This window comes from Peromyscus leucopus, chromosome 4 (assembly GCF_004664715.2).
Source record: "Peromyscus leucopus breed LL Stock chromosome 4, UCI_PerLeu_2.1, whole genome shotgun sequence".
Classification (NCBI taxonomy): domain Eukaryota; kingdom Metazoa; phylum Chordata; class Mammalia; order Rodentia; family Cricetidae; genus Peromyscus; species Peromyscus leucopus.
In genome coordinates this window covers 107661846-107684169 of record NC_051066.1, presented here as the reverse complement: position 1 = coordinate 107684169, position 22324 = coordinate 107661846, and the positions used below count along the sequence as shown (strand labels likewise).

At 51.3% G+C, this 22324-nt stretch overlaps 1 protein-coding gene across 3 annotated transcripts in view; it reads right to left on the bottom strand.

Annotated features, from left to right (window-relative positions):
* Window positions 1–4133: 4133 nt before the first annotated feature.
* The window catches only part of Smox (spermine oxidase), a 34522-nt gene continuing 16331 nt past the window's right edge, over window positions 4134–22324 (bottom strand). For 2 of the 3 annotated variants that reach the window (XM_028878605.2, XM_037205231.1), the window contains exons 2-7: window positions 17630–17863; window positions 12966–13192; window positions 9042–9215; window positions 8135–8894; window positions 7006–7166; window positions 4134–4562 (exon numbers count right to left, since the gene is read on the bottom strand). In XM_028878605.2, coding sequence (XP_028734438.1) covers window positions 4425–4562; window positions 7006–7166; window positions 8135–8894; window positions 9042–9215; window positions 12966–13192; window positions 17630–17837 — 1668 coding nt within the window. In that variant the 5' untranslated portion in view covers window positions 17838–17863 and the 3' untranslated portion in view covers window positions 4134–4424. The remainder of the gene's footprint in view (window positions 4563–7005; window positions 7167–8134; window positions 8895–9041; window positions 9216–12965; window positions 13193–17629; window positions 17864–22324) is intronic. The other variant, XM_037205232.1, reaches the window with a different exon arrangement.

The window sequence follows — 22324 nt, the reverse complement described above, 5'->3', positions numbered from 1 at the left end:
CCATGAGCCTGAGTGCAGGTGTTTGAGATGGTCTGCACTTGGCTGTGCTGGGGGATGTCTGTATGTCAAGTTGTTCTGATTGGTTATAAATAACCTATCGGCCGTGGCTAGCAGGAAAGATAGCGGGACTGCAGAGAGAGAGAAATAAAAGGACAAAGGCAGAAAGAGACGCTGCTGCAGCGCCGCAATGACCAGAGAGGCTGCACCGCGCCATGACCAGCAGCCTGTGAAGACGCCGATAAGCCACCAGCCACGTGGCGAGGTATAGATTTAGAAATGGATTAATTTAAGATAAGGACAGTTAGCAAGAGCTGCACGCATACAGTTTGAAGCCTCTGTTTACTGGTTGGTCTGAGCGCTGTGGACTGGCGGTGGCAGATTTTCCTACTGTGCAAGGAACTCAGCTACTGCCCTTTTTGTTTCCCAGCCACCATAGACAGACAGTCCTCCACCACACGCTCTTACCATGACCTACTAGTCAAACACAACAAAGCCAACCAACCACAGGCTGAAACCATGAGCCAAGACAAACGGCTCCTTATTTAAGTTAATTACCTCAAGCAGTTTGTCTCAACAATGAAAGCAGACTAACACAGAGACTTCAATCCGAGATGCCTCATTCCTACCGTAGGCTCTAGGCAGCTGCCATCACGTGAAAAGTAACCGTCATTCATAATTGATACAGTGGCAATGGCAGACACAATGACTGCCCAGTACCCCTGCGGAGTGTGTCTGAGACTCCCACCAAGTGACAGCTGAAAACCTTAACTCTGGAGTCCCCAGTGCCTATGACACAAGACTCCAGGATACAAACTTTTCTTTGCAAGTGAACTTCCAGGCCATGGAAATGACATCCTGGTGTGTGTTCACAGAAGTGTCGCACACTAGACAGAGCCCAGATGCCACGCTTGCTTTCGGAAACTCCGTCAGCATGAAGGAAGCATGTTAGAGGTAGAGTCTCCTTCCGAAGGGCTTTTCTCTTCCTTGTCCATCTGCCTCCAATCTGTTTGGGGACTGTGTCGTGCACACTCCTCACAGGACACAGCTATTTGAGGGAAGGCAACATCCTGGAGACATCCCAGAGGGCTGACCATTTCGGCAGATTCTCCAGAGCCATTGTCCTGCATCTGTCCCCATCTGCATCTCCCAAGGGTCCCTCGGCTTCCTCCTTTGGTTGATCCCTCCCTCCATAAGACAGCATGTCCCGAAGCTGTGTGGCCCAGGAGCCCCAAAGAAGTCCTTCTGAGAACTTTGGTTTCCTCTGCTATGAAACCCTCACACAGTTGCAGATACAAAGGATAAGGGGTCACGGGCAACAGATCTAATACAATAATAACCTATTATATGAACTCAAGGTCAGTTCTTATCACCAAGCCTTTGAGGCCAGCCTGGTCTATAAAGTGAGTTCCAGGACAGTCAGGGCTACTACAGAGAAAAAACCCTGTCTCGAAAAACCAAAGAAAAGAAAAAAAAAGAGAGAGAGAGGAGGAGGAAGGAAGGAAGGAAGATCCCTTACAGACTCAAGCATTTGGTTCCCGTTGGGTTATCTGGGGAAGCTTGGGAGGTGTGGCCTTGCTGGGGAAGTCTGTCACTGGGGTCCAACTTTGAGGTTTCTTTTCTTTTCATTATTTTATGTGTGGGTGTTTTGCCTGCATGTATGCCTATATACCATGTGCATGCAGTGCCTGCAGAGGCCAGAAGAGGATCCCCCGGAACTGCAGTGGTTACAGATGGTTGTGAGCCTCCATGTAGGCACTGGAAACTGAACTGAGTCCTCTGGAGGAGCAGCCATTGCTCTTAACCACTGACCATCTCTCTAGCCACCCAAAACCCAGGCTTTGAAGTTTCGAAGCTATTCACCATCCCCAGTTCACTCTCTCTGCTTCGGGCTTGCCGTTTAGGATGGAGCCCTCAGCCTCCGCTCCCCCGCCATGCCTGGCGTCCGCTGCCTCCACTCCACCATCAACCACTCTTTTCCTCTCTAGAACTGCTGAGCCTTCCTCCTCTCCTCCTACAATTTGCTTTGATCACGATGTTTTAGCAGAGTGATGGAAAAGTAACTAATACAGGATGTGAGTCCTTCCTCGCTTTATCTGCTCTCAAGATGTTGTCAGCCCTCTCTGCTACGTGAAAGAAATGAGCTGGGCCAACATGACCATGTTTGCAGTTGGGAGGGCAAAAAAGCCATCTTCAAATACAGCTTGTTTTGAATCGAGGCACACACGAAGTACAGAAATCTTCAGTGCACAGCTTGATGTGTTTTTTTTTTGTTTAACCTACATATAAATCTATCAGCTCCCGACAACTATGGCCACCTCTCACTGCTGATACTGTAGATTCCTTTTGCAGATTCTTGAACTTGTAATGAAAAGAAAGCACCCAGTGAGTGCAAGGCCTTGTGCCTGCGTTCTCTCATTCGGTACTGTTGAGACTGACCCACTATGGTGCACACAGCCATCTGCTCTGTCCCATCACTGCACAATGCTCTACTATATTTACATAACACGCACTAGTTCATTCTTTCTTCTGTTAGAGTGCACGGGCTGTTTCCAATTTCTAGCAATTATGAATTCATCGCTTCAGTGGACATCTGTACTTTTATTTCTCTTGGGTAGAAACCAGGAGCAAAATGCTGGCAGGCAGTGGCCAACCTTAGTAGAATCTGCCATATAGACTTCGGGTATGGATGTGCCTATGTCCACTATCTACAGCAACGACTTCAGATTGTTTTGGTGTAACAGTCTCATGTTCATGTACAACATGAAAGGTGGTCTGGACTATGGTGTAGGCAGACTTGACTGCCTACCTGAGAGACAAGCACACTAACTAATGTTAAAGCTTCGCTTACCTGCAGAGATAGATCATTCTTTCCAACCAGCACTGGCATCCATTGTACCAAGAAACTGTGAGCGAGACTGGCGAGATGGCTCAGAGATTAAAAGCACTACTGCTCTCTTCCAGAGGACTCAGGTTCGGTTCCCAGCACCCACATGGTAGCTCACAATCTTCTGTAACTCCAGTTCCAGAGATCTACACCCTCTTTTGGCCTGTGGGACCAGGTATGCACAAGGTGCACAGACATACATATAGAGAATATCTACACACATAAAAGCTTAAAAAACAAGCCCAGCGGTGGTGGTGCACACCGCCCAGCACTCAGGAGGCAGAGGCAGGTGGATCTTTGAGTTTGAGGCCAGCCTGGTCTACAGAGGGAGTTCCAGATAGCCAGAGCTACACAGAGAAACCCTATCTCAAAAAATGATAAATAAATAAGGGAAGAAAGAAAAGAAAAAGGTTTAAAAAACAAAAATGGTGGTTGTGTCTAGCATTTATGATTGACACCCTGCCAGCATGGGATTGGTGCTGGTGCTGAATGTTCTCTCTCTGTCTCTGTCTCTGTCTCTGTCTCTCTCTCTCTCACACACACACACACCTCTAAAGGTCCCCAACATTCAGTCACCAAATAAACATTTGGAGCCCCCCCCCCCTGGAGTTCTTTACAACTCCAGCACCTGGTAATTAATTAGTTCCCTCCTACTTTATGTCTTGTGGCTGCTTTGGTCTAACCTGCTGCAGCTGGTGAAGAAATCCAGGGACCATGGAAGCTAGCCAGCCTCTCTCACCACAAGTTCATAGTGAGTAAAGGTGGCTTCCGACAAAGGAACCTGGACCCCAGAGAAGGCAGCCAGCAGTGATCAAGGGAGGGCCCACAGGACATTGGTTAAGCTTGCTTGTGCAAGACATCCAACACGTATCGTTAGTTTAACTCAGACGCATTGCCCTGTGGCCAGCAGTGAACTCATCAGACTCCGGCATGGAGCCAAAATTGGGGTATCCGGCCATAGAATTTACCTTCATTCAACACAACCTGTCATCCAACAAGCTTCAAGAAGGGCAAGTGGTCAGAACCAGGCCCATCCTAAGAGAGTGGGCCTTGGGCTGAGAGAAGTACATATTCCAGGGGGAACTCACTGAGCAGGGACAAACAGAAGGGTTTGTAAAGGGATGCCTCGGTAAACTTTAGTACATTCCCTTTAGGAGTACAGTTACAACTCTTGCACCAACCCCTAGTCAGAGATGTGATTAAATGAATGCACACACAGAGGCTACGAACCGAGAAGGGAAGCCAGGAGCATGGGAAGGGTCACTTCTTTTATTATCCCAAAATGCAAAGTATTGAAGGCACTTGCAATAACATGGAGGGAGCGGGGGAAGCAGGAAGCCAAATCCCACCTGGTCATAACCCAGCCTGGAGAAAGAGAAAAGCTACAGGGCCAGGTCTGAGGCCGGCCCAGTGTCCACTACAAAAGATAAAATTCCATTCTACAGACAATTAGGGAATTACGAGTACATGGGCAAGGGAACGGACCAGCAGTCACGAGTTAGTGGTTCTTTAAGGAACACATTTGGCAGTGAGGACACCCTCAGGGGCCCTGCTGGAAGAGGTCTCGGTACATCTCGATGAGACGAGCGGCCTCGCGCTGGCCAGAGAGCAGAGCACCGTGGGTGGTGGAGTAGTATTTGCGATGCGTGGCCTCCCCGGAGAACAGCACCTGCATGGGCTAAGTGGGAGGAAGGGGAAGTGAGGGCGGAGACCCCGCCCGGGCAGTGGGCTCCCTACAAGGCAGACACCAGGCGGCCGGATGCAGGTCCTGTTCCACCCACCTACCTGGCCCCCTTCCCATCCCTTCCCCGAACACCACGCCTCAGTTCCTTCTGTCCCAAGGTTGTTAGAAGTCCTGGCTTTACGGTCCCAAGGCTCCATTCACCTCTTAATAATTGTCTAGCCCTCCTAAGCCTTTACTGTCTTATCAGCCGAACAGATTTATTTAACCACCTACTCCTGAGGCCGGCTGCAAAGATTGAGTGAGACTATGAGTGTGAGCACTGAGACTCTGGGGGAGTGTAAACAACAGTAGGTGGTAATTTAACAAACCTTCATGGAGCCCCTGCTGGGGTCCAGGGACTGTTCTGGGTACTTGGATGATAAAAGTGACCTGGCTGCTGCCTTGTGGAGCTTCCATGCTGGTGGGGAAGCCAGACACGAAACCCAGTTACTAAACAGTGTCCTATGTGATGACGGGTGTTTGGGTGAGGTGCTGAAAACCCAGAAAAGAGGGTCACGTCTGGGAGATCCCACAGAGCTTCCTGGAGGGCAGGACCTTTGCACTGCGTCTCAATGGATGCCGGGGTGAGTAAACGGGCAAAGGAATCCAGCCAGAGGCAAAGTCGCCACATGAAGACAGCGAGATCTCTGACTTCGCTGAGGCTCAACCTCAAGAAAGCAGGTGTCTCGGTGAGTCCAAGGACAGTTCAGCTTCCTGCACACCAAACTCAAGCGAGGGCTTTCTAAGAATGCAAGGTTGACTCCGAGTCTAGACTAAGAGCATGTGTCCCTAACAAGCTCCCAGGTGAGCTGCGCCACCAATAGGGAGCTCGGGGAGGTCGTTAATCAGAAGAGGGACGGGGCTGTGGCCAAGCACAAGCTGCCCACTCCCACACTCATCCACTCTTCCCTTCCCTCCTTAGTTAAGTCCTGGCTCTTTCTGTAACTGTTTGTTTTGAGACAGGGTCTCAAAATATGTAGCCTGTCGGGCCTGGAACTCACAGAGATCCACCTGCCTCTACCTCCTGAGTGGTGGGATGAAAGGTGTGCGCCACCACCCCCAGCTCGAGTCCTTCCAAAGTCATTCAAAACATAAATGACACAGCTCGGCCTCTCTGTCAGCGATGCGCAATCATGTGACTAAGTTCTAGATAATAGGCTTCAGGTACTGCTGTCTCAGCCCCAAGGACTCCCTTCTGGTCCGTGTGCTTTCTTCCGGCTTTCAGTTCGTAAGAGCCGTTGTTCTTACAGCCCTCTTGGACCACTCGGTGACCGAGCATGGAAGGCAGGGGTTAACAATATTTGGTCCTGCCACGGTCCTACAGACCGCTGCTGATCATTTCTGCTTTGCTTCGCTTCTGTCACAACCAGGGGTCTCCTTTGTAGGAAGACACCCTCTCTGAGTAAAGCTAGACAGACATACCTTAGTTGACAGAAATCTCCTTCATCAGTGACTCCAAAGAATTCCTTTAAATATAATTGTTGCATTTTAACATTTAATGTATGTTCACACTTAGTGGACAAAATTTACTGTTGGGAGCATATTTCTCTCAGTTTTTAACATAGTGTGTGTGTGTGTGTGTGTGTGTGTGTGTGTGTGTGTGTGTGCACGCACCACGTTACAATGGAAATCAGGACAACGTGCAGGAATCAATTCTCTCCTTATCTTTTACATGAGCTCTAGGGATTGAACTGAAGTCAGTCATCAGGCTTGGCAGTGAAGCTCCCTTACCCAATTTTTACTCTGCTTTAAGACAGGGTCTAGGTGTCTCAGGCTCACCTTGAACTAGGTAGCCAAGGATAACTTCAAGCTCCTGAGCTCCCCCACTCTGCCTCTGCAGTGCTACAGAATTGCAGGGATGCATCACGACACAGGGGTTCTGAGGTGCTGAGGACTGTACCCAGGGCTTCAGGCATGCCAGGCAAGCGCTCTACCAGCTGACCTACAACCCCAATTCTGTCCCCCACACATACTGAGGAAATCATTGTATTGCTGCTGCCCAATGGACATTTTGTACTGCATGACCCAATGTGGGGACAATTAGGCACATGAGGCTGTTGAACTTGAAATGTAAGGAGTACAACCAAGGAACTAAAACTTTAATTCGTTAATTTAAATTCTATTTAATTGATTCGATCTAACTGTGGCTGAAGGCGTATTGTCCAGCACAGCAGGCAATGATTCATGATGCTTCAGAAGCTCAAGAAAATGTTAAATTTCCATGTGATTCTAATTTTTTCTTCAGATGTTAAGCGTTGTCTTGTCTTCTCTTTCACTAGGGGGTTCACCCCCATCGCTCCTCACCCTTAGTGAACACTACCCCAAGATTCTCCCCTGGCCCAGACACACGTGAAATACCCGCTCCAAGGCCCGTCCTCGCCACTCACAGCCCACTCACCGCAGTCTTGGAACTCTCGGCGTAGGGTAGGGGCTTGGCCAGCTTCTCCACATCTGCCCCACTGGAGCCCACCTGTGTGTATGAATAGGAACCTCGGAAGTATGGGTTGCTGCCCCAGGCTGAGCGCAGGATTCGCCGAGGTTTTGGTATATTGGGGTTCCCTGTTGGGAAGTCAGAAGGACCAGGACAAGAGAGCATAAGAAATGGCTACATATGGAAGGCACCCCAAGACAGACAATCTACCTACCTCCTGGGCTCCAGGACATTCAGGAAGCCAGGAGGTAGGCATAAAAGATTGAGAGAAAGGGGGGGGGGGCTGGGCTCAAGCTGTATTCCCACTCATCACTTCCTGGTGAACCCCAGAAAACAAACGTTACTTATCTCAAGGCCTTGATTTTCCTACTTTAAAGTATGATTGGAGGTGGGGAGGTGCTTCAGGGGTAGCTATCATGGGTAGCACTCATGAGGCTAGGATTTAAAACAATTTCAGATAATCATGTTTTCCTTTCTAATATCATGGGCTCCTGGGAAGTTCTCCTGCAACGGTGGGCAGAACATAACCAACTAAAAATCAAAGATGTGGGGTATGATAGCCTATGCCTGTAGTCCCAGCACAAGGAGGCCGAGACAGGAGGATCAAAGTCTAATCAGCTGCAGTCCAGTGAGTTCCAGGCCAGCCTGGGCTATACAATGAAACCCTGTCTCAAAAAAAAAAAAAAAAAAAATCACTCTATCGGAGTAAAACAAATCTACCTCTGAATAAGATGCCATGCCACGGGAAATGGCCAGCTCATGGTGATGGTGACACTGGAGTCCTTTTTACCATGAAGTCCTTAGTGCACAGAGCCATCATTTTGAGTCATTCAAACTTCAAAATGTCAGCAACTGAGGTGACGGAGGCTAAACACAGCTCCCTGCGGTGGCCCTCCCGGTAGGACAGCCACCCCAGTGCCACAGTCTAGAAAGGGGAGGACTGCCACAGACCTAGGAGCGGAGAAAGCAGCCAGGCCCCAGGGAGCAGCCAGGCCCCAGGGAGCAGCCAGGCCCCAGGGAGCAGCATGGACCCAGGGAGCAGCCAGGCCCCAGGGAGCAGCCAGGCCCCAGGGAGCAGCCAGGCCCCAGGGCCCACCTGTGAACTGCCGCAGCATCTCAGTGCAGATCTCAGCCACGGCTTCATCATCGCACCTCTCCATGACGAGAGCCTCCTCCCCACAGATCCAGCCACTCAGCACGTGGCCATAGCGCTCTGGCGGGTACAGGACATCGAAGCCACAGATCTTGCGGTACCAGAGCTCAGGTGGGTAGGTGAGGGTACAGCTCTCTGCCTCGTCTTCCCACACAAACTGCAGGCTGTTGCACTCAGGGCCCCAAAAGGGCTCCTCGAATTCAAGGAAGATCTTGTCGGTGGTACCAATGCCCAGGCGGTGGATGGCAGCCACCTTCTCCGTGGGCAGGCATGGCCTAAAGAAACTGGTGTACTGCCTCTTAAGCACACCCAGCGAAACGGTCACGATCACATGGTCCGCTGGGATCACCTCACAATCCTCGCACTCCACGACTACCGGCCACTGCTCATCCTCGTCCCACCTCCCCTGCTGGGGACTCTCTCCACTCTGGCCACCCTCCCCAGTGTCGTGATTGTGGTCACCCTCACCACAGGGCTCAATCTCAGGACCCCGGGGGCGAGCCGAGGCCTGGTCCCAGTGGATGCAACGGACGGGCTTCCCCAGCTGGATGACATGTGGGGGAATGCCCTCAGCCAGCAGCTCCACAACTCGCATGAAGCCCGAGGGGATGATGTGGTGGGCGCCAGGGATCTCCGTCCATTCTCCGAAGGCGCTCAGGGACACCTCGTCTATGCTGTGAGAACTGCTCTCACAGCTCTCCACCTGTGGGAAGACCCAGAGAGAAGGCAGCTGACGGCAGGGCTGGGACAGAGAAGGAACAGCAGCTCGGAGCAGCACGGCCCTTAGGACCCAGACTCCCCCAGAACTGGTCTTTATTAGTCTGGCATCTATACTCCACAGCAAAGATACCTTCAGGTACTGCTGGATCATGGCGAGCTTCAGGCGCTTGGTGGCCTCTGTGTCGTCAGGGTCATCCCTGATGCGATTGCGCACCTTCTCCCGGGTGAACACCCCGACGCTGTTCTGACTCTCAGCATTGACTGGTTTACCATGCCGGAAGAACTCCTGGGTCAAGTTATAGACCTGCCAGAGAGACCCCTGGAGACTGAGCACTTGTATCACCCTCCACAGCAGACAGAGGGCCCAGCTAGAAAGCCACCTGCTCCCAGGTGCCCTGGTGCAACTGCGACTTCTGAATGAAATTGAGCACCTGCCCTGGTCCGCCAGCTCCTCACCTCCGAGGCTGTAAGAGATGTGCGATGGACCTAAAGCTCTCTTAGGGACAACTTCCTAGAGCAAACCACAAACATCTCCAACCTGTAGAGCCTGGGGGAAGGAGATGCCTCTCTGTGGGCTCTGTACCTGTCTCCAAGGGCCCCACATTCCCCTGGAGAATTTGGTCTGCACACATTCACCTTTCCTAAGACCCAACTGTAGGAAGCTCACCCCCGTAGACATCCTCCTTGCACTACTCAGATCCCTACGAGCCCTGTCGTGTGGTCTGAAGTTCACGGAAGGAAGAGGGAAGAGCACACAGAAGGGAGGAGCATCTCTGGGAGGCCCCAGCTCGCCGAGAAACGGAGACCACTTAGCAGACATTTCAGCCATCACACCCACCCACTCCTTATCCACAGTGGCCATCAGTCCCTTGAACAAGGTCCTTCGGCCTTCCTTCCCTGACAGCCTACCCCATAATTCCCCCACTCCCAACCCCCTCAAACACTGAGCAAGGCTACCCCTAGACAGGCCCCAGCACTCACTCAGCATGCATTTGTGGGCTCCACACCCAAGATGTAGTGACACTGTGATAGCAAAGAACCCGGGGGTGGTGAGGTTAACCCGGGGAAGCCGGACTCACTAGGAGACAGAACAATGGCGATGAGGGGAGACGGTTACAGAGGAACGCACAAAGATGCAGGGGGAGGCCGTCAAGAAACCTGCAATGGGTTAGTTTGGTGAAGAGGCCACAAGGAGAACACTGTAAGAAATAAATGGCCTTGGAAAGGGAGGTAGATGCCAAGGCAGAAAAGCAGACACCATGCCGAGGCCCTGGGTCCCTGAAGCGCTGTGAGAAAGATAGCAGCATGATTCCCACCCACCGCTGGCATGTCTGGGGCTACAGCAAATACAGGCTTCTCAGCTGTGACTCCTGTGGCCAGGCTGATTAGCGGTTATCTTCCTCCCTGAAGAGCGTCTGGATTTGGCCAGAATGCATTCATGGGAAAGATGTCTGCTCTACACTGCAGCCCCCCTGCTCTACACTGCAGCCCCCGCATAAGCTGTGGGGCCAGAGTGGAGGGGGGCAGCAGGGTACCCTCCAATAACTGCCGTGCCATGGGGAACGCCTCCACATGAGACAGGCGCATAAGGATGCCTCTGCAGCATAAATTACAGAGAAGAGTACGAGTGAGACCATTCACTTGTCCTGCCTACAACCACACGACGCTGGTGGCCAGCAGTAGCTGGAGCCTCAGCAAATTCCTTCTGCAGGATCACTGCCAAGAACTCAAGTGGGGACTCTCCTTCTCCTCCCTCAGTGTTCCCCTCAAAGATAAGCAACATGGTAACTACTATTCAGCTCACGGTCACTGGGACCATAAAGTCCAGCTGAGGACTAACAAATGTAGCCATCACCAACTAGGCCATAGGTCCATTATGTGGGTACACTATCCTCCCACACATGAAAGGAGGGTATGGGGGACAGCCCTGTGACCACTACACCAATTCTTCTTAAATACTCTTCATTGGGATTACAATCCCTGTAACGTTGGGAAGGAGGTATAACCATGCACATTTTACAGATGAGGAAGTTGGGGGTCTGAGAGGTCCTATAACTTAAGTGCTCGACGGTCTACATCTAAGGCTGGGGTAGAGCTCAGTGGGACAGGACTTGCCTATCACAGGCAAGACCCTGGGCTCAATCCCAGCACTGAGGGAGGAAAACAAAAACAAACCAGGGCTGGGGAGACGGCTCAGTGAGTAAAGTGCTTACTGCTTAAGCATGAGGAACCGGGTTCAAATCCCCAGCAGGCATCTGCAAACCTGGCCCTGACAGGTTAGGGTCAGGCAGAGCCCAGAGGTTCACCCGCCAGCTGTTCCAGGTGAACCAGGGAGCTTCAAGTTCACAGAGAGACCGTCTCAGAATGTAAGGTGGAGAGCAATAGAGGAAGACACCCAACAACGTTGACCTCCGACCTACACACACACACACACTCACACACACACACACTCACATATATACACACACACTCACAACACACACACATATACAACACACACACAACACACACATACACAACACACACACAACACATACATATACACACACACACCACACACACACATACACACTCACACATATACACACACAACACACACACAACACACATACACACACCCTCACACACGATTTAAATGTACCCATAAGAATGGCCCTTCAGAGTCATCATTGTTGGAAACACCTACTATAAGGCTGCCCTCAGGCACAGCGTCACATGCTTTGTTCAGAAAGGCTGCCAGCATTGACTAAAAGCCACACAAGGAAATCCTGACCTATACCTCTTCCTTCAGACCTAAGCAGCACTGCAGTTTGATAACCACCGTATCCATTTTATCTTCCCCAGCCCCCATTCTTGGATTTCAAAAGTGAAACTGACCAACAGGAAGGAGAAGAAGTCGTGACCCCTGAGAGTCATTCTCAAAGGTATGGCACAGCCGGGCATGGTGGTACACATCTGTAACCCCAGTACTGGGAAGGTGGGAGAAAAAGAATCAGGACCCCAAAGCCAGCCTTAGCTACACAGCAAGTTTAAGGCCAGGCTAAGCTGTATGAGATCTATCTAAAAAATAAAAACGTAAGTATTCATGCTTAAAGCACTTAGAATGGTCAAGAATCAGTGTGGGGCCAGCAAAGGCTACTTTGAAGAACAGAGGTTACTACACTTTGTATGTGAGTGAAAATAAACTATGGAGCTGCACACACACATACACACACACACACACACACACACACACACACACACAAAACAGGGAGTGTGTCTCCTCCACAGACCAGGGCCTCCACAGAGAAGAGCCTGGCAAGTGTACACTAAGTGCTTAGTGGTCCAGTGTGCTGACCTAGAGTGTGCTCGTGACGTTACAATAAGAAAATAATCATGTATTTACCTCATTTGTTCAGTGCAGTTTAGAGCCCTGCTGAGAGACGCCAAGAGTAATGATGGTGTTTTAAAGCTTGGATGCTTCAATACTAAGGTACAATATTGCTACTTCTAATACTGGATTGTCATACCAACCATTGTCATAAGACTAAGAAATACTCTGAGGCTGGACTCTTAATATAGTAACCACTACATATCTGTAGCAATTCAGAATTTAATATTAGTTCCTGCATAGATTCATTCAGCGACATTTCAACTACTTAAAAGCCACAAGTAGCTTGAAACTACCGCACTGGATAGTGCAGGTCTAAAACATTTCCGTCAGTGCAAAAAGTTCTCCTGAATAACGCTGGTTACATATAATTCCAAAAATATTATTAGAATACTAATGACTATACTAATAGATATGTTATTTGAATGAAAATAGTAACCATCAGGGAATTGAGATCAATGCACAAAAATTAGTTCTACTGCTATATATCAGGAACAACTAACTAGAAAATGCTTTTAAAAAAAATGCTGAGATCCATAAAAAACCACAGTGACAATTGTCACCACCCAAACACCTAGTGAGGTTAAACAAATGACATTCAAGGGCTTTTTGAGAAAAATCTAGCAGCATCCTGCTAGCTCGGCACTCCCGTTGCACCCCCAAACATCCCGACGTTCCTCTTACCTCGTTGTATAAATCGCTGAATTCCTCAACCACGTCCTTCGGGATCCGGCGGCCACGGTTGGTAAGGTAGCAGGCCACGCCATTCTTGGAGTAGTGGCTGATGCGGCCCACACTGCGCTCCCCGTCTGTTGTCTCTTCCAAAAGGCCATTAGCTTCTGCTAGATGGTAGACAGGATTCCCATGGGACCCATGGATCCAGGTGGCTCCCAGCTCAAAGGTGGCGCGTCCTGGTGGGGACAACAGACCCTTAGAGTGGAGGTTTCTCAAAAGAGGCACAGGACTGCTTCCCTTCCCTAAGAGGACCCCCACCCACAAACACTCAACAGGGCAGGAAGGGATTTGGGAGCTTGCTCTGAGAAACAGATAAAGCCTATAGAGGAACATGACCTGACAGCAGATGAGGTGATCAGCAGGGAGAGGCACTGCCCAGAGTTGACTCTTGGCTGTGCCCCAATGTTACCTCATGCCATCCGTTAGAAGTTTCTCCTACATGCCAGACCCCTGGACCCCGCCCACTCAAGAGGAATACTGTGGGTATCGCCCAACATTATTCTAGCTCCTTACTACCCCATGGCTCTGGAGTCTAAACCCTTCTCTCAGATGGAAGACGCCCCCCTCCCAAAACGTTTAGGACAGAAAAGAAAGGACAACTCCAATTGAGAACATTTTCCCCAGGGTTGAGGAATACGAACCAGAGCTCCAGAGAATGTTAAGCCCTGAAATCCTCTCACACAGTGGGGCAGACCCTGAGATTCTGTGGAGGAGGGTTGAGGAGCACTCCTGGATCCAAGATGTAAGAGGCCTAGGAACCCATCCTATCTCCTCATCCCCAGCCAAAACAGCAGATCTGAGGTGACTGCCTGTCCTGAGCCTCACTTTCTTCTTCAGATGCCTCAAAGCCGTGAGGCAGCTTTCCCTGGCTAGCTTCCAGAGCGGTGAAAATGGAGCAGAGGGCACAGAGAAACAACTTGTGGTGCTTGTTCCTAGAGGCCAGACTCAAGATCTGTATGGTCAATTTCCGGTCAAGATAACAGTAATTTCTCCCACCCTTGTGAACCCCCCCGCCCCTGGCTTAACAAAATGACTGTGCACGCCTTCCCATCCCACTCCCTAGAGGCAGGCAGGGTCTACCTCTAGAATTTGGGTTAGACTTGTGACATGCTCTGATCAGCAGAATGTGGTTTAAAAAAAAAAAAAATGCAGCTTCAGGGCCAAGGCCTCAGGGGGCCTGTCTTAGTTAGCCTTTCTATTGCTGTCATACAACACCTTACCAAAAGCAACCCAGGGAGGAAAGGGTCATTTCAGCCTACACTTCCACCTCACAGTCCATCACTGAGGGAAGTCAGGGCAGGAACTCAAACTGGGCAGGAACCTGGAGGCAGGAGCTGACGCAGAGGCCATGGAGGGTGCTGCGTACTGGCTTGCTCCTCAGGCCTGCTCAGCCTGCTTTCTATGGAACCCAGGACCACCTGCTTGGGTTGGCACCACCTACAGGGCCCTGGGCCCTTCCACATCAATCATCAATCAGGAAGACGCATCACAGGCCAACTGGGTGGGGTGGAGGCAGTTTCAAACTTGAGGTTCCCTCTTCCAAAATGACTCCAGCTTGTGTCAAATTGACATAAAAACTAGGCAGCACAGGCTTCTACCTCAACCTCTAAAAGTGACAACTATGGGATAAAACACAGGCTCACCTTGCTAGGAACATAAGCCCAGACCAAAGCCTACACCCCCTACCAGACAAGAGTGTGAGGCCATCTTAGAGATCCTAACCAACTGACCCTGGGCATGCAGGAATCAAGGCAAAGCCAGAAAAAGACCCACCTGCCTGAGTCCTGCCCACACTTCCAACCCACAGATTGTGAGTAAATAAAAAGACGTGTGAAGCTGTTTCATCTGAGGTCGCTTGTTCTGGCACAGTCTAAAGATGGCAGCACTGTCCCTCACCCCAAGAACTGGGCATGCGCTCCTTATTTGCGTGCCTTCCCTTTCTTGGGATGTTTCTAATTAAACCGTCAGTTACTAAAAATAGCCCTGTAACATGAATATGCCTAAAACAAGAAAAAGCACAACCCCATGCTACAGCTAGCAGGGTGAGAACAGTCTGGTGTCTCTGAAAGAGGCAGGCATGCACCAGGCCCCTGGTGTAGGAAAGTAGGCAGACTGAAGGCCACCAACCAAGAACTCAAAAGTCCAGGATCTTGCCTACAGAAGCTGCCTGGTGACCATTGAGGCCACCTCAAGAGCCTCAGGCTTTGGGGCCCCCAAAGTGTCTGTTCTAGTTTGAGCTCCCAAAAGGAGCAGAGGGAGAACAGTGATATTATTGTTATCAGTATTATTAACAATTAAACTTGTTTTTAGACAATTCTGCACATGTACACAATGCAGTACCAACCACTCTCCCCTCCCCATAAACTCCTCTCTCACATTCATGGCTGTTCGTTTTGTTTTGTGACCCACTGAGACTAACCAAGACTCTGCTGTGTGACCATGGCTTCAGAGCTGCTGCTGGATCCTGGTGGGCCTGCAGTGCGAATGACTGGACACAGTCGTCTCCCTTTCCCAGAGACTTCACAGCCAGCAGTTCAGAGCGGGGGTGGGGGGGGGGGGGGGGGGAGACGGGACACGGACGGACGGACGGACGACGGACAGCAATCGAAGGAGGAACTGAACCCTCCCCCCGCACACACACACAGTAGGGAGCCCCAAACCACACAGAGACTGGGCAAGTCAGAAGCAAGGAGATGCCTTTCCTGTCTCTAGATGTTCATCAAATGTGAAAAGAGGTGAGGAGCAGGGTCAGGTCAGGGTCTGCCAGGAGCTGGGAGGACCAGAATAAGGCCGCCACTGAGGATGCCCCTCCCACTTACACTCTATCTCTGCCACATCCCTACTTCCAAAGGGTACCGGGTGCCGTCCCATGCCTACTCACCTCGTAGCATGTGGTGTCCTCAGAGCCTCTGGCTCTAGACCCCTGTACTCACTACTGACAGGTACATGGCCACTAAGCCATGGTGCAGCATGTCAGTCTACACCCTGGGCTCTCGGGCCTGCCTCCCTGCCCACAACACAGACACCCTGAGCGGCATGCTCTCCCCTACCTCCTTCACATTCCTCATTCCACACAACCTGGGCCCCTTTCGTCTCCGCCCATCTAGCCTCCTGCCAGCCCAGGCCTTCCCTGCGTGGTTTCAGTTTTCAGCCTCCGGGGCTGGGCCACCTATCTCCCCATCTTCTGTTTCTATATCAGACTCTGAACACACCCCAAGACTCATAAATGGGACTGCCCTGAGGCTGCCAGCCAGCCAATCAACAGTGAGCAAAGAACACTGAGGCTCCCCGGCTGCCCCAGCCTTAGGAGCGCTTGGATGGCACTTTCCTTCTTACTGCCAAGAGACAACCTAGTTTGTGAATGAAAGGGGAAACAAACCTCATATATGCCTTCCAGGAACGGCTCTAGGGGAAAACTCTTAATGTGCTCCATAGCTCCACAAGAGGAGAAAAGGCCCGGGGGTGTCCTTGATGTCCCTCGAGTCCCAGTCTGACCACCTAAGTAAGTCCATAGGCTCTGTGTGGCAAACACAAGCCCCTCCAGAGGTGGACTATGGTGGTCACACCTCTTACTTCAGTACTTGGGAGACAGGGAACTGGAGAATGAAAGCCTGTCTCGACAGCGAAAACAAAGCCGGAGAGGGGTCTCGGTTAGTAGAGGCTTGTCACAAAAACATGAGGACCTCAGCTAGATCCCCCAAATCCATGTCAGAACTCCAGGCAAGGTGGTGCACACCTGGGATTGGCAGAAATGGGAGGACCCTGAGGACCTACTGGCCAGCCAGCCTAGCAGAATAGTTGAGTTCCAGGTTCAGTGAGAAACAGAGACCCTATCTGTTCAGAAAACAATTGAGGGAGACACCCAATGTCAGCCTCTAGCCTCTACACACACACACACACACACACACACACACACACACACACACACACAAACACTAATTAATCCAGAGTGTCTGCGTCGCTCACATACTCCAGGTCACTGCATGTGGTCTCACTGGGTCATCATCACGGTCTCAACCCACCACCGGCCAAAACACCCCACACAGGCTGTGGCTGTGGAAGCCCTGATTAGCAGCTCCATTTCAGGAACTATCCCTACTCTCTAGAACCCTGGCAAAGTCTCCCTACCCCAGGAGCATGTCTCTTATCTGGCTGCTTTCTCCAGGGTCCTCATTATTTGCAACCCGGATCGAGACAATCCCAAGACCACACAAGGAAGCCTAAACCCTGCTTCCCCTCGACCAACCTTAGTTCCTGTTGCCTGGACCTCAGTCATGATACACTAATTGATAGTAAAAGCTAATGACTGATCAGAAATTACACAATCTCCCCTCCTGGGACGTTAGAAATGAGTCCCCACAGTTCTCAGACAGTCTGACTCTGGGTATGTCCTCCCCAACAAACACTGTCCACCCCGAGTCTTGCGCCAAGCCAGCATTCCCCATAAATGGAATGTCAGTGCAAGGGGCAAAGGAAGCTTCTGGAAAACACCCACACAGGTGGCATGGTCAAACATGTATCCCAAGACCAAATTAGGAAGACTTCAGGCAGGACCAGGGTACTGGGGGACAAAGGGTGGCCTAGAGAGGTGGCTAGGCCTGAGTGACGCTTACCAAGTCTCACGCTCTGTACACGGCCCCCGATGTGTCTGGAAGCCTCAAGCACAGTGACATCGGTGAAGCCCTGCTGGAGAAGTGCTCTAGCTGCAGCCAGGCCAGCCAAGCCTGCACCGATCACCACCACACGAGGCTGTCCTCTTCTCCGCAGGCCACGACTGAGAGGGTCATCCGCACTGTCGCCACTGGGTTCACAACTTTGCATACCGTCCGGACTCACCTTCTAGGAGCCTGTGACGAGAGAGGGAGAGGGGGGAGGGGTCAGTCCACCTGACCCAAGGGACAGTCACAGCTGCACCCCCTCCCCCAAAAACCTGATCGAGAAGAGACACCTCCCAAAAACACAAAAAGGGAGACAGGAAGGGGCAAAGAGAGATGAGAGCCAGGGAGGGAGATGCGTCTTAGGCCCCACGAACAGGCCAGAGGTAGAATCCATCAACCCCACCCTCAAATCTCTTCAGCTCTGCCTGCTCCCTGTCCATGGGCCCTAAAGTGGAGATAAGAGGTGACCTGAGGAGAGATGACCAAAAAGGCCAAAGTCAGGACACTGACGACACTGACGATTGGTTCAACTCAACATGGCTGCTCTTTGTGCCCACCCCAGGCTGCTCACACAGATATCGGGGCACTCACACCTACGAGGGATCCTTGCACATCCTCATATTGCCCACACCAGCCCAGAACACATGCACACACAGCCCTGGGCTCTGTCCCCACCTCTCACCTGGCTCTTCCTAGGCCTCTATCCCCTTATACCTTTCGCCTCCTTGCCTTTCTGTTGGCCTTCTGAGTCCTGGTGAGGTGGCGATGTGGTGGGAGAGACAGTCTTCACCTCCCCACTCCTCTAGAAAGTGCTAGTGTCCAACAAGCCTTGCTATTCTGGGTTGGTCCTTTTCCCCATCCACCCAGCCCCCCGGTCACCACAAAAGAGCAATGAACCCAGGAAACAGTGAACTGTGATGACCCACAGCACCAGAGGCCAGACATCAAATTGACAGTTACGCTCTGCCAGCTTACTTAAAGACGCCAGGCTTTGGGCAGCTGGCAATGCAGGGAAGAAAGGAAGTGACCCACGCTGGAATACACTAGTCCTCTATTCCCAGAATGAGCGGGATGGTTTGGGGTATCTGAGGACCACCATGTAGGAGATACTCAGCTCATTTCCCATTCCTTACATTCCCTGACTCAAGTGCCTTAAAGAGTCCAGTTGTCTTGGCTCAGGTTTGAGTCGCCGATGTTGCAGAATTTAATAGTACCAAGACCCAGCAAGAAATAAATGCAGGTGGATGAAAGCTCCTGGGCCACAACCAAGAAGCAAATAAAACCCTGTCACCCACACCCATGAAGCAAACATGACCTTTCCCAGACACAGTAATCCACTTTTAAGAATCCACCAGAGATGCAGGGCACATCCCACCACATAGACATGTCAAAGAAATTTATAGCTTTATCCCACTGACCAAATCCAGAAAGAACCCAAAGGCAATGGGAACAGATGCATGAGCTACGCACTGCCCTCGCCCCATGCCAAACTCAGCAACTACAGAACCAAGCTGCTGTGCCCTCCACAGACACAAGACTGAGCCAGAGGCAAGAAGACATGAGACTGAGCCAGAGGCCAGAAGACATGAGACTGAGCCAGAGGCCAGATACCCAGCAGCAGCAGCAGCACATACTGTACAGGTCCATTTACATAAAGTTCAGGGAGAGGCAAGCAATCTGTTGAGGACGGGGATGAAGGGAGAGGGGAAGGGAGAGAGAAGGGCAGGAGTGGGTTTCCTGCAGGGAGGGAACAGATCCACCTTGACCTGAATGGAAGTTACATGGCATATCAAGACCTGCCAACTTCCAGCTCAGGTTTCCGTTTCCCTCGGGACACTGTTCTCTAACACTTGGAGGTTCAGCAAAGGAAGTATGGTTTGGTGTTTTGTTTTGTTTTGTTGTTTTTCCTAAATATGCTCAGGCTAAGAGGCTGCTTCTCCCCAGCTTACTCCATATGATGCCTGGGCCCAGAAAGGAATGCTCCCTCCCCTAAGGCACCTCCTACCCCAGTCCCAGAGTCAGACTGGCCCAGTCAGGGTAGAACAGGTTTCCTAGGCTGCAGGCAGGTGGCGCTCGAGGCCCAGACTCCCTCCCAGTCCATCGTAGCTTTGCCAGAGGATGAGGCCACCAGTAGGTGGGCGCAGGCCTTTCCTGCCTCCTCCTCCACTACCCTCTTCCCCTTTGCCTCGGTCCCCACCCTCCAGGGAACATGCCAAGCAGGGCTGGCTGGACTCTCTCCCTCCCTTCCCTCTGCTCTCGCCCAGGTTCCTGAGCACTAAATTTAGAGGTGAGGATGTGGCAGATTGCACGCGCTGGCAGGGTCAGCTGCGATGCCACCGGAAGTCTGCCAGCCACCGACGCCGTGACAAGCTAGTAAATACACGGAGCGGAGCGCTGCGGAGGGCCGGCCTGTGTCAGCTGTAATGACGCCAGGGTGTTCAGGCATGGGTGAGACGTGACGCCGCTGCGTGCCCCAACCCATCCTCTGGAACGAGAGTGGGGGTTCCCCTTCCCGGCACCCCTGCCCCAGGGGCACCCCAAGGGTGGGAAGGCTGCAGTGTTTGTAAAGCTCACTGGTGGAGCCACATCTTGAAATGCTACTGTGTTGAGCAGGTGTTCCTGCCGGAGTTCCCACACTGACTATGGCCACACACACCTGTAATTCTAGTACCGTGAAGGCTAAGGCAGGAAGACCATGAGGTTCAAGCTAGCCTGGGCTATAAGGCAAAACATTACCAAAAAAAGAAAAAAACAAAAACAAAAACAAAAGCCGGAGTGTGTCCTGCTTATCGCTAAGGCACCATCTCAAAAAACCAGAAGTCCAGGGGCTGGAGAGATGGCTCAGTGGTTAAGAGCACTGGCTGCTCTTCCAGAGTACCCGGGGTTCAATTCCCAGCACTCACATGGCAGCTCACAACTGTCTATAACTCCAGTTCCAGGGAATCTGGCACCTTCACGCCAATGCACATAAAATAAATAAATTTAAAAAAGAATAAAAATGTAAGAAAAAAAAAAAAACAACCAGAGAAGTCCAGCTGACCTTCCTTCTCCTAGGCTTGCTGGCAGCCCCTCACAACACCGCTGTGACAGTCAAATAATATTTGGCTGTCACAGACTGTCAGCATTTAAGGACCTCACACTGAAGGATCAGGTGCTGTAGGTACATTATGAAAGGATTCTGGAATGGACCACAGGCCATCTTAAAGATGACTACGGAAATAGTCCTCAGCCCCCAACACCAAATCTCAGAGACCTTGAGCACGGGCAGCATCAGGATGCTGGAAACAGTGCGGGAAAGCCAAGCCCATGTGGGTCCCGTACACCACTCACCTTCACGGCTAACCCCACAGTCGTGGCCTTCCAGAAGCCTTGTCCCAGGTCAGTTCCATCCACCCTTGTCACCCACAAGGAGCCAGAGGCACCACACACATAGCCACAGAAAGCAGAGTAACGTCGTCTACCACGGCCCCCTTGACACCCCATGTCCATCCCCCAAGGTCCAGCTAAAAACTACGAGACGGGACGGCATGTCCAGAAAGCCTGCTGTGGCGGCCCCACGGAACAGGCTGTGGCTGTTGTCTTGTTTCCTGTTAGTTCCTATCATTTTTCCCCTCTGGGACTTTGGGGGGTTTTGTAGTTTTGAGAAAGAGAGACAGAGAGACAGAGACAGAGACAGACAGAGAGAGACACCATCTTATTGGGGAAGAATCATGTAGCTGGCCCTTGATGCATGCCCGCTGTCCTCTCTCGCCTTGATCTGCATGCACAGGAGAACAGAACACCCTGTACTTGCCCACAGATAAAGGAATGAAGAAAAAGTTGCTGGCTCAGCCAGGCGGTGCAGGAGGAGGAGGGAGCCGAGGGAGACACAGAACAATAGACACTTGCCTTCTTGCTCTGGCCTCCGTGGTAAATTGGGGTGGGGGGTCTAGGGCTTCCTGCCCAGCATCCATGTCCCCAAGCAGGCCAAGCCCCAAAGCTTCAAGAAATCAAGTCAGCCAGAGCATAAGTGCCCCCCTTCACAACACCCCATGGCCTCCTGACACCACTTCCCTGGCCACAGGCCACAGCTTCCCACTGCTGCCCAGTGCCAGCACCACCTCCACACCATCCTGCTGAGCCCCTCCCAGAAATGCCCAGAACTCAAAAAGGCAGCCAGCACACATCTTCCTGGACTCATCCCGCAACAGCCCAGGGTCAGAGCTGTAGGTGTCCTTGGAAGAAGACCCCCTTTGTCCATTGTCAAGCCATGATCACTCCTACAACCCCAACACTATGACCTCTACCCGCAACGTTCTCAGGGACTCCCCGGCTTCCTCCCTCTTGAGTCTCACCTGTACCCAGTCTCAATCTCTAAATCAGCGGTTCTCAACCTCCCTGATGCTGTGACCCTTTAATACAGTTCCTCATGTTGTGGTGACCCCCAATCATAAAATTATTTTCATTGCTAATTCAAAACTGTAATTTTACTATTGTTATGAATTGTAATGTAAATACCTGTATTTTCTGATAGTCTCAGTTGACCCCTGTGAAAGACTCATTTGACAACCCTGGGGGTCACAACCCACAGGTTGAAACCACTGCTTTAAAGGCTAACTGGCTGGGCCTCAGTAATATGACCAGAGAATATAATCCAGCAACTCATTTTGA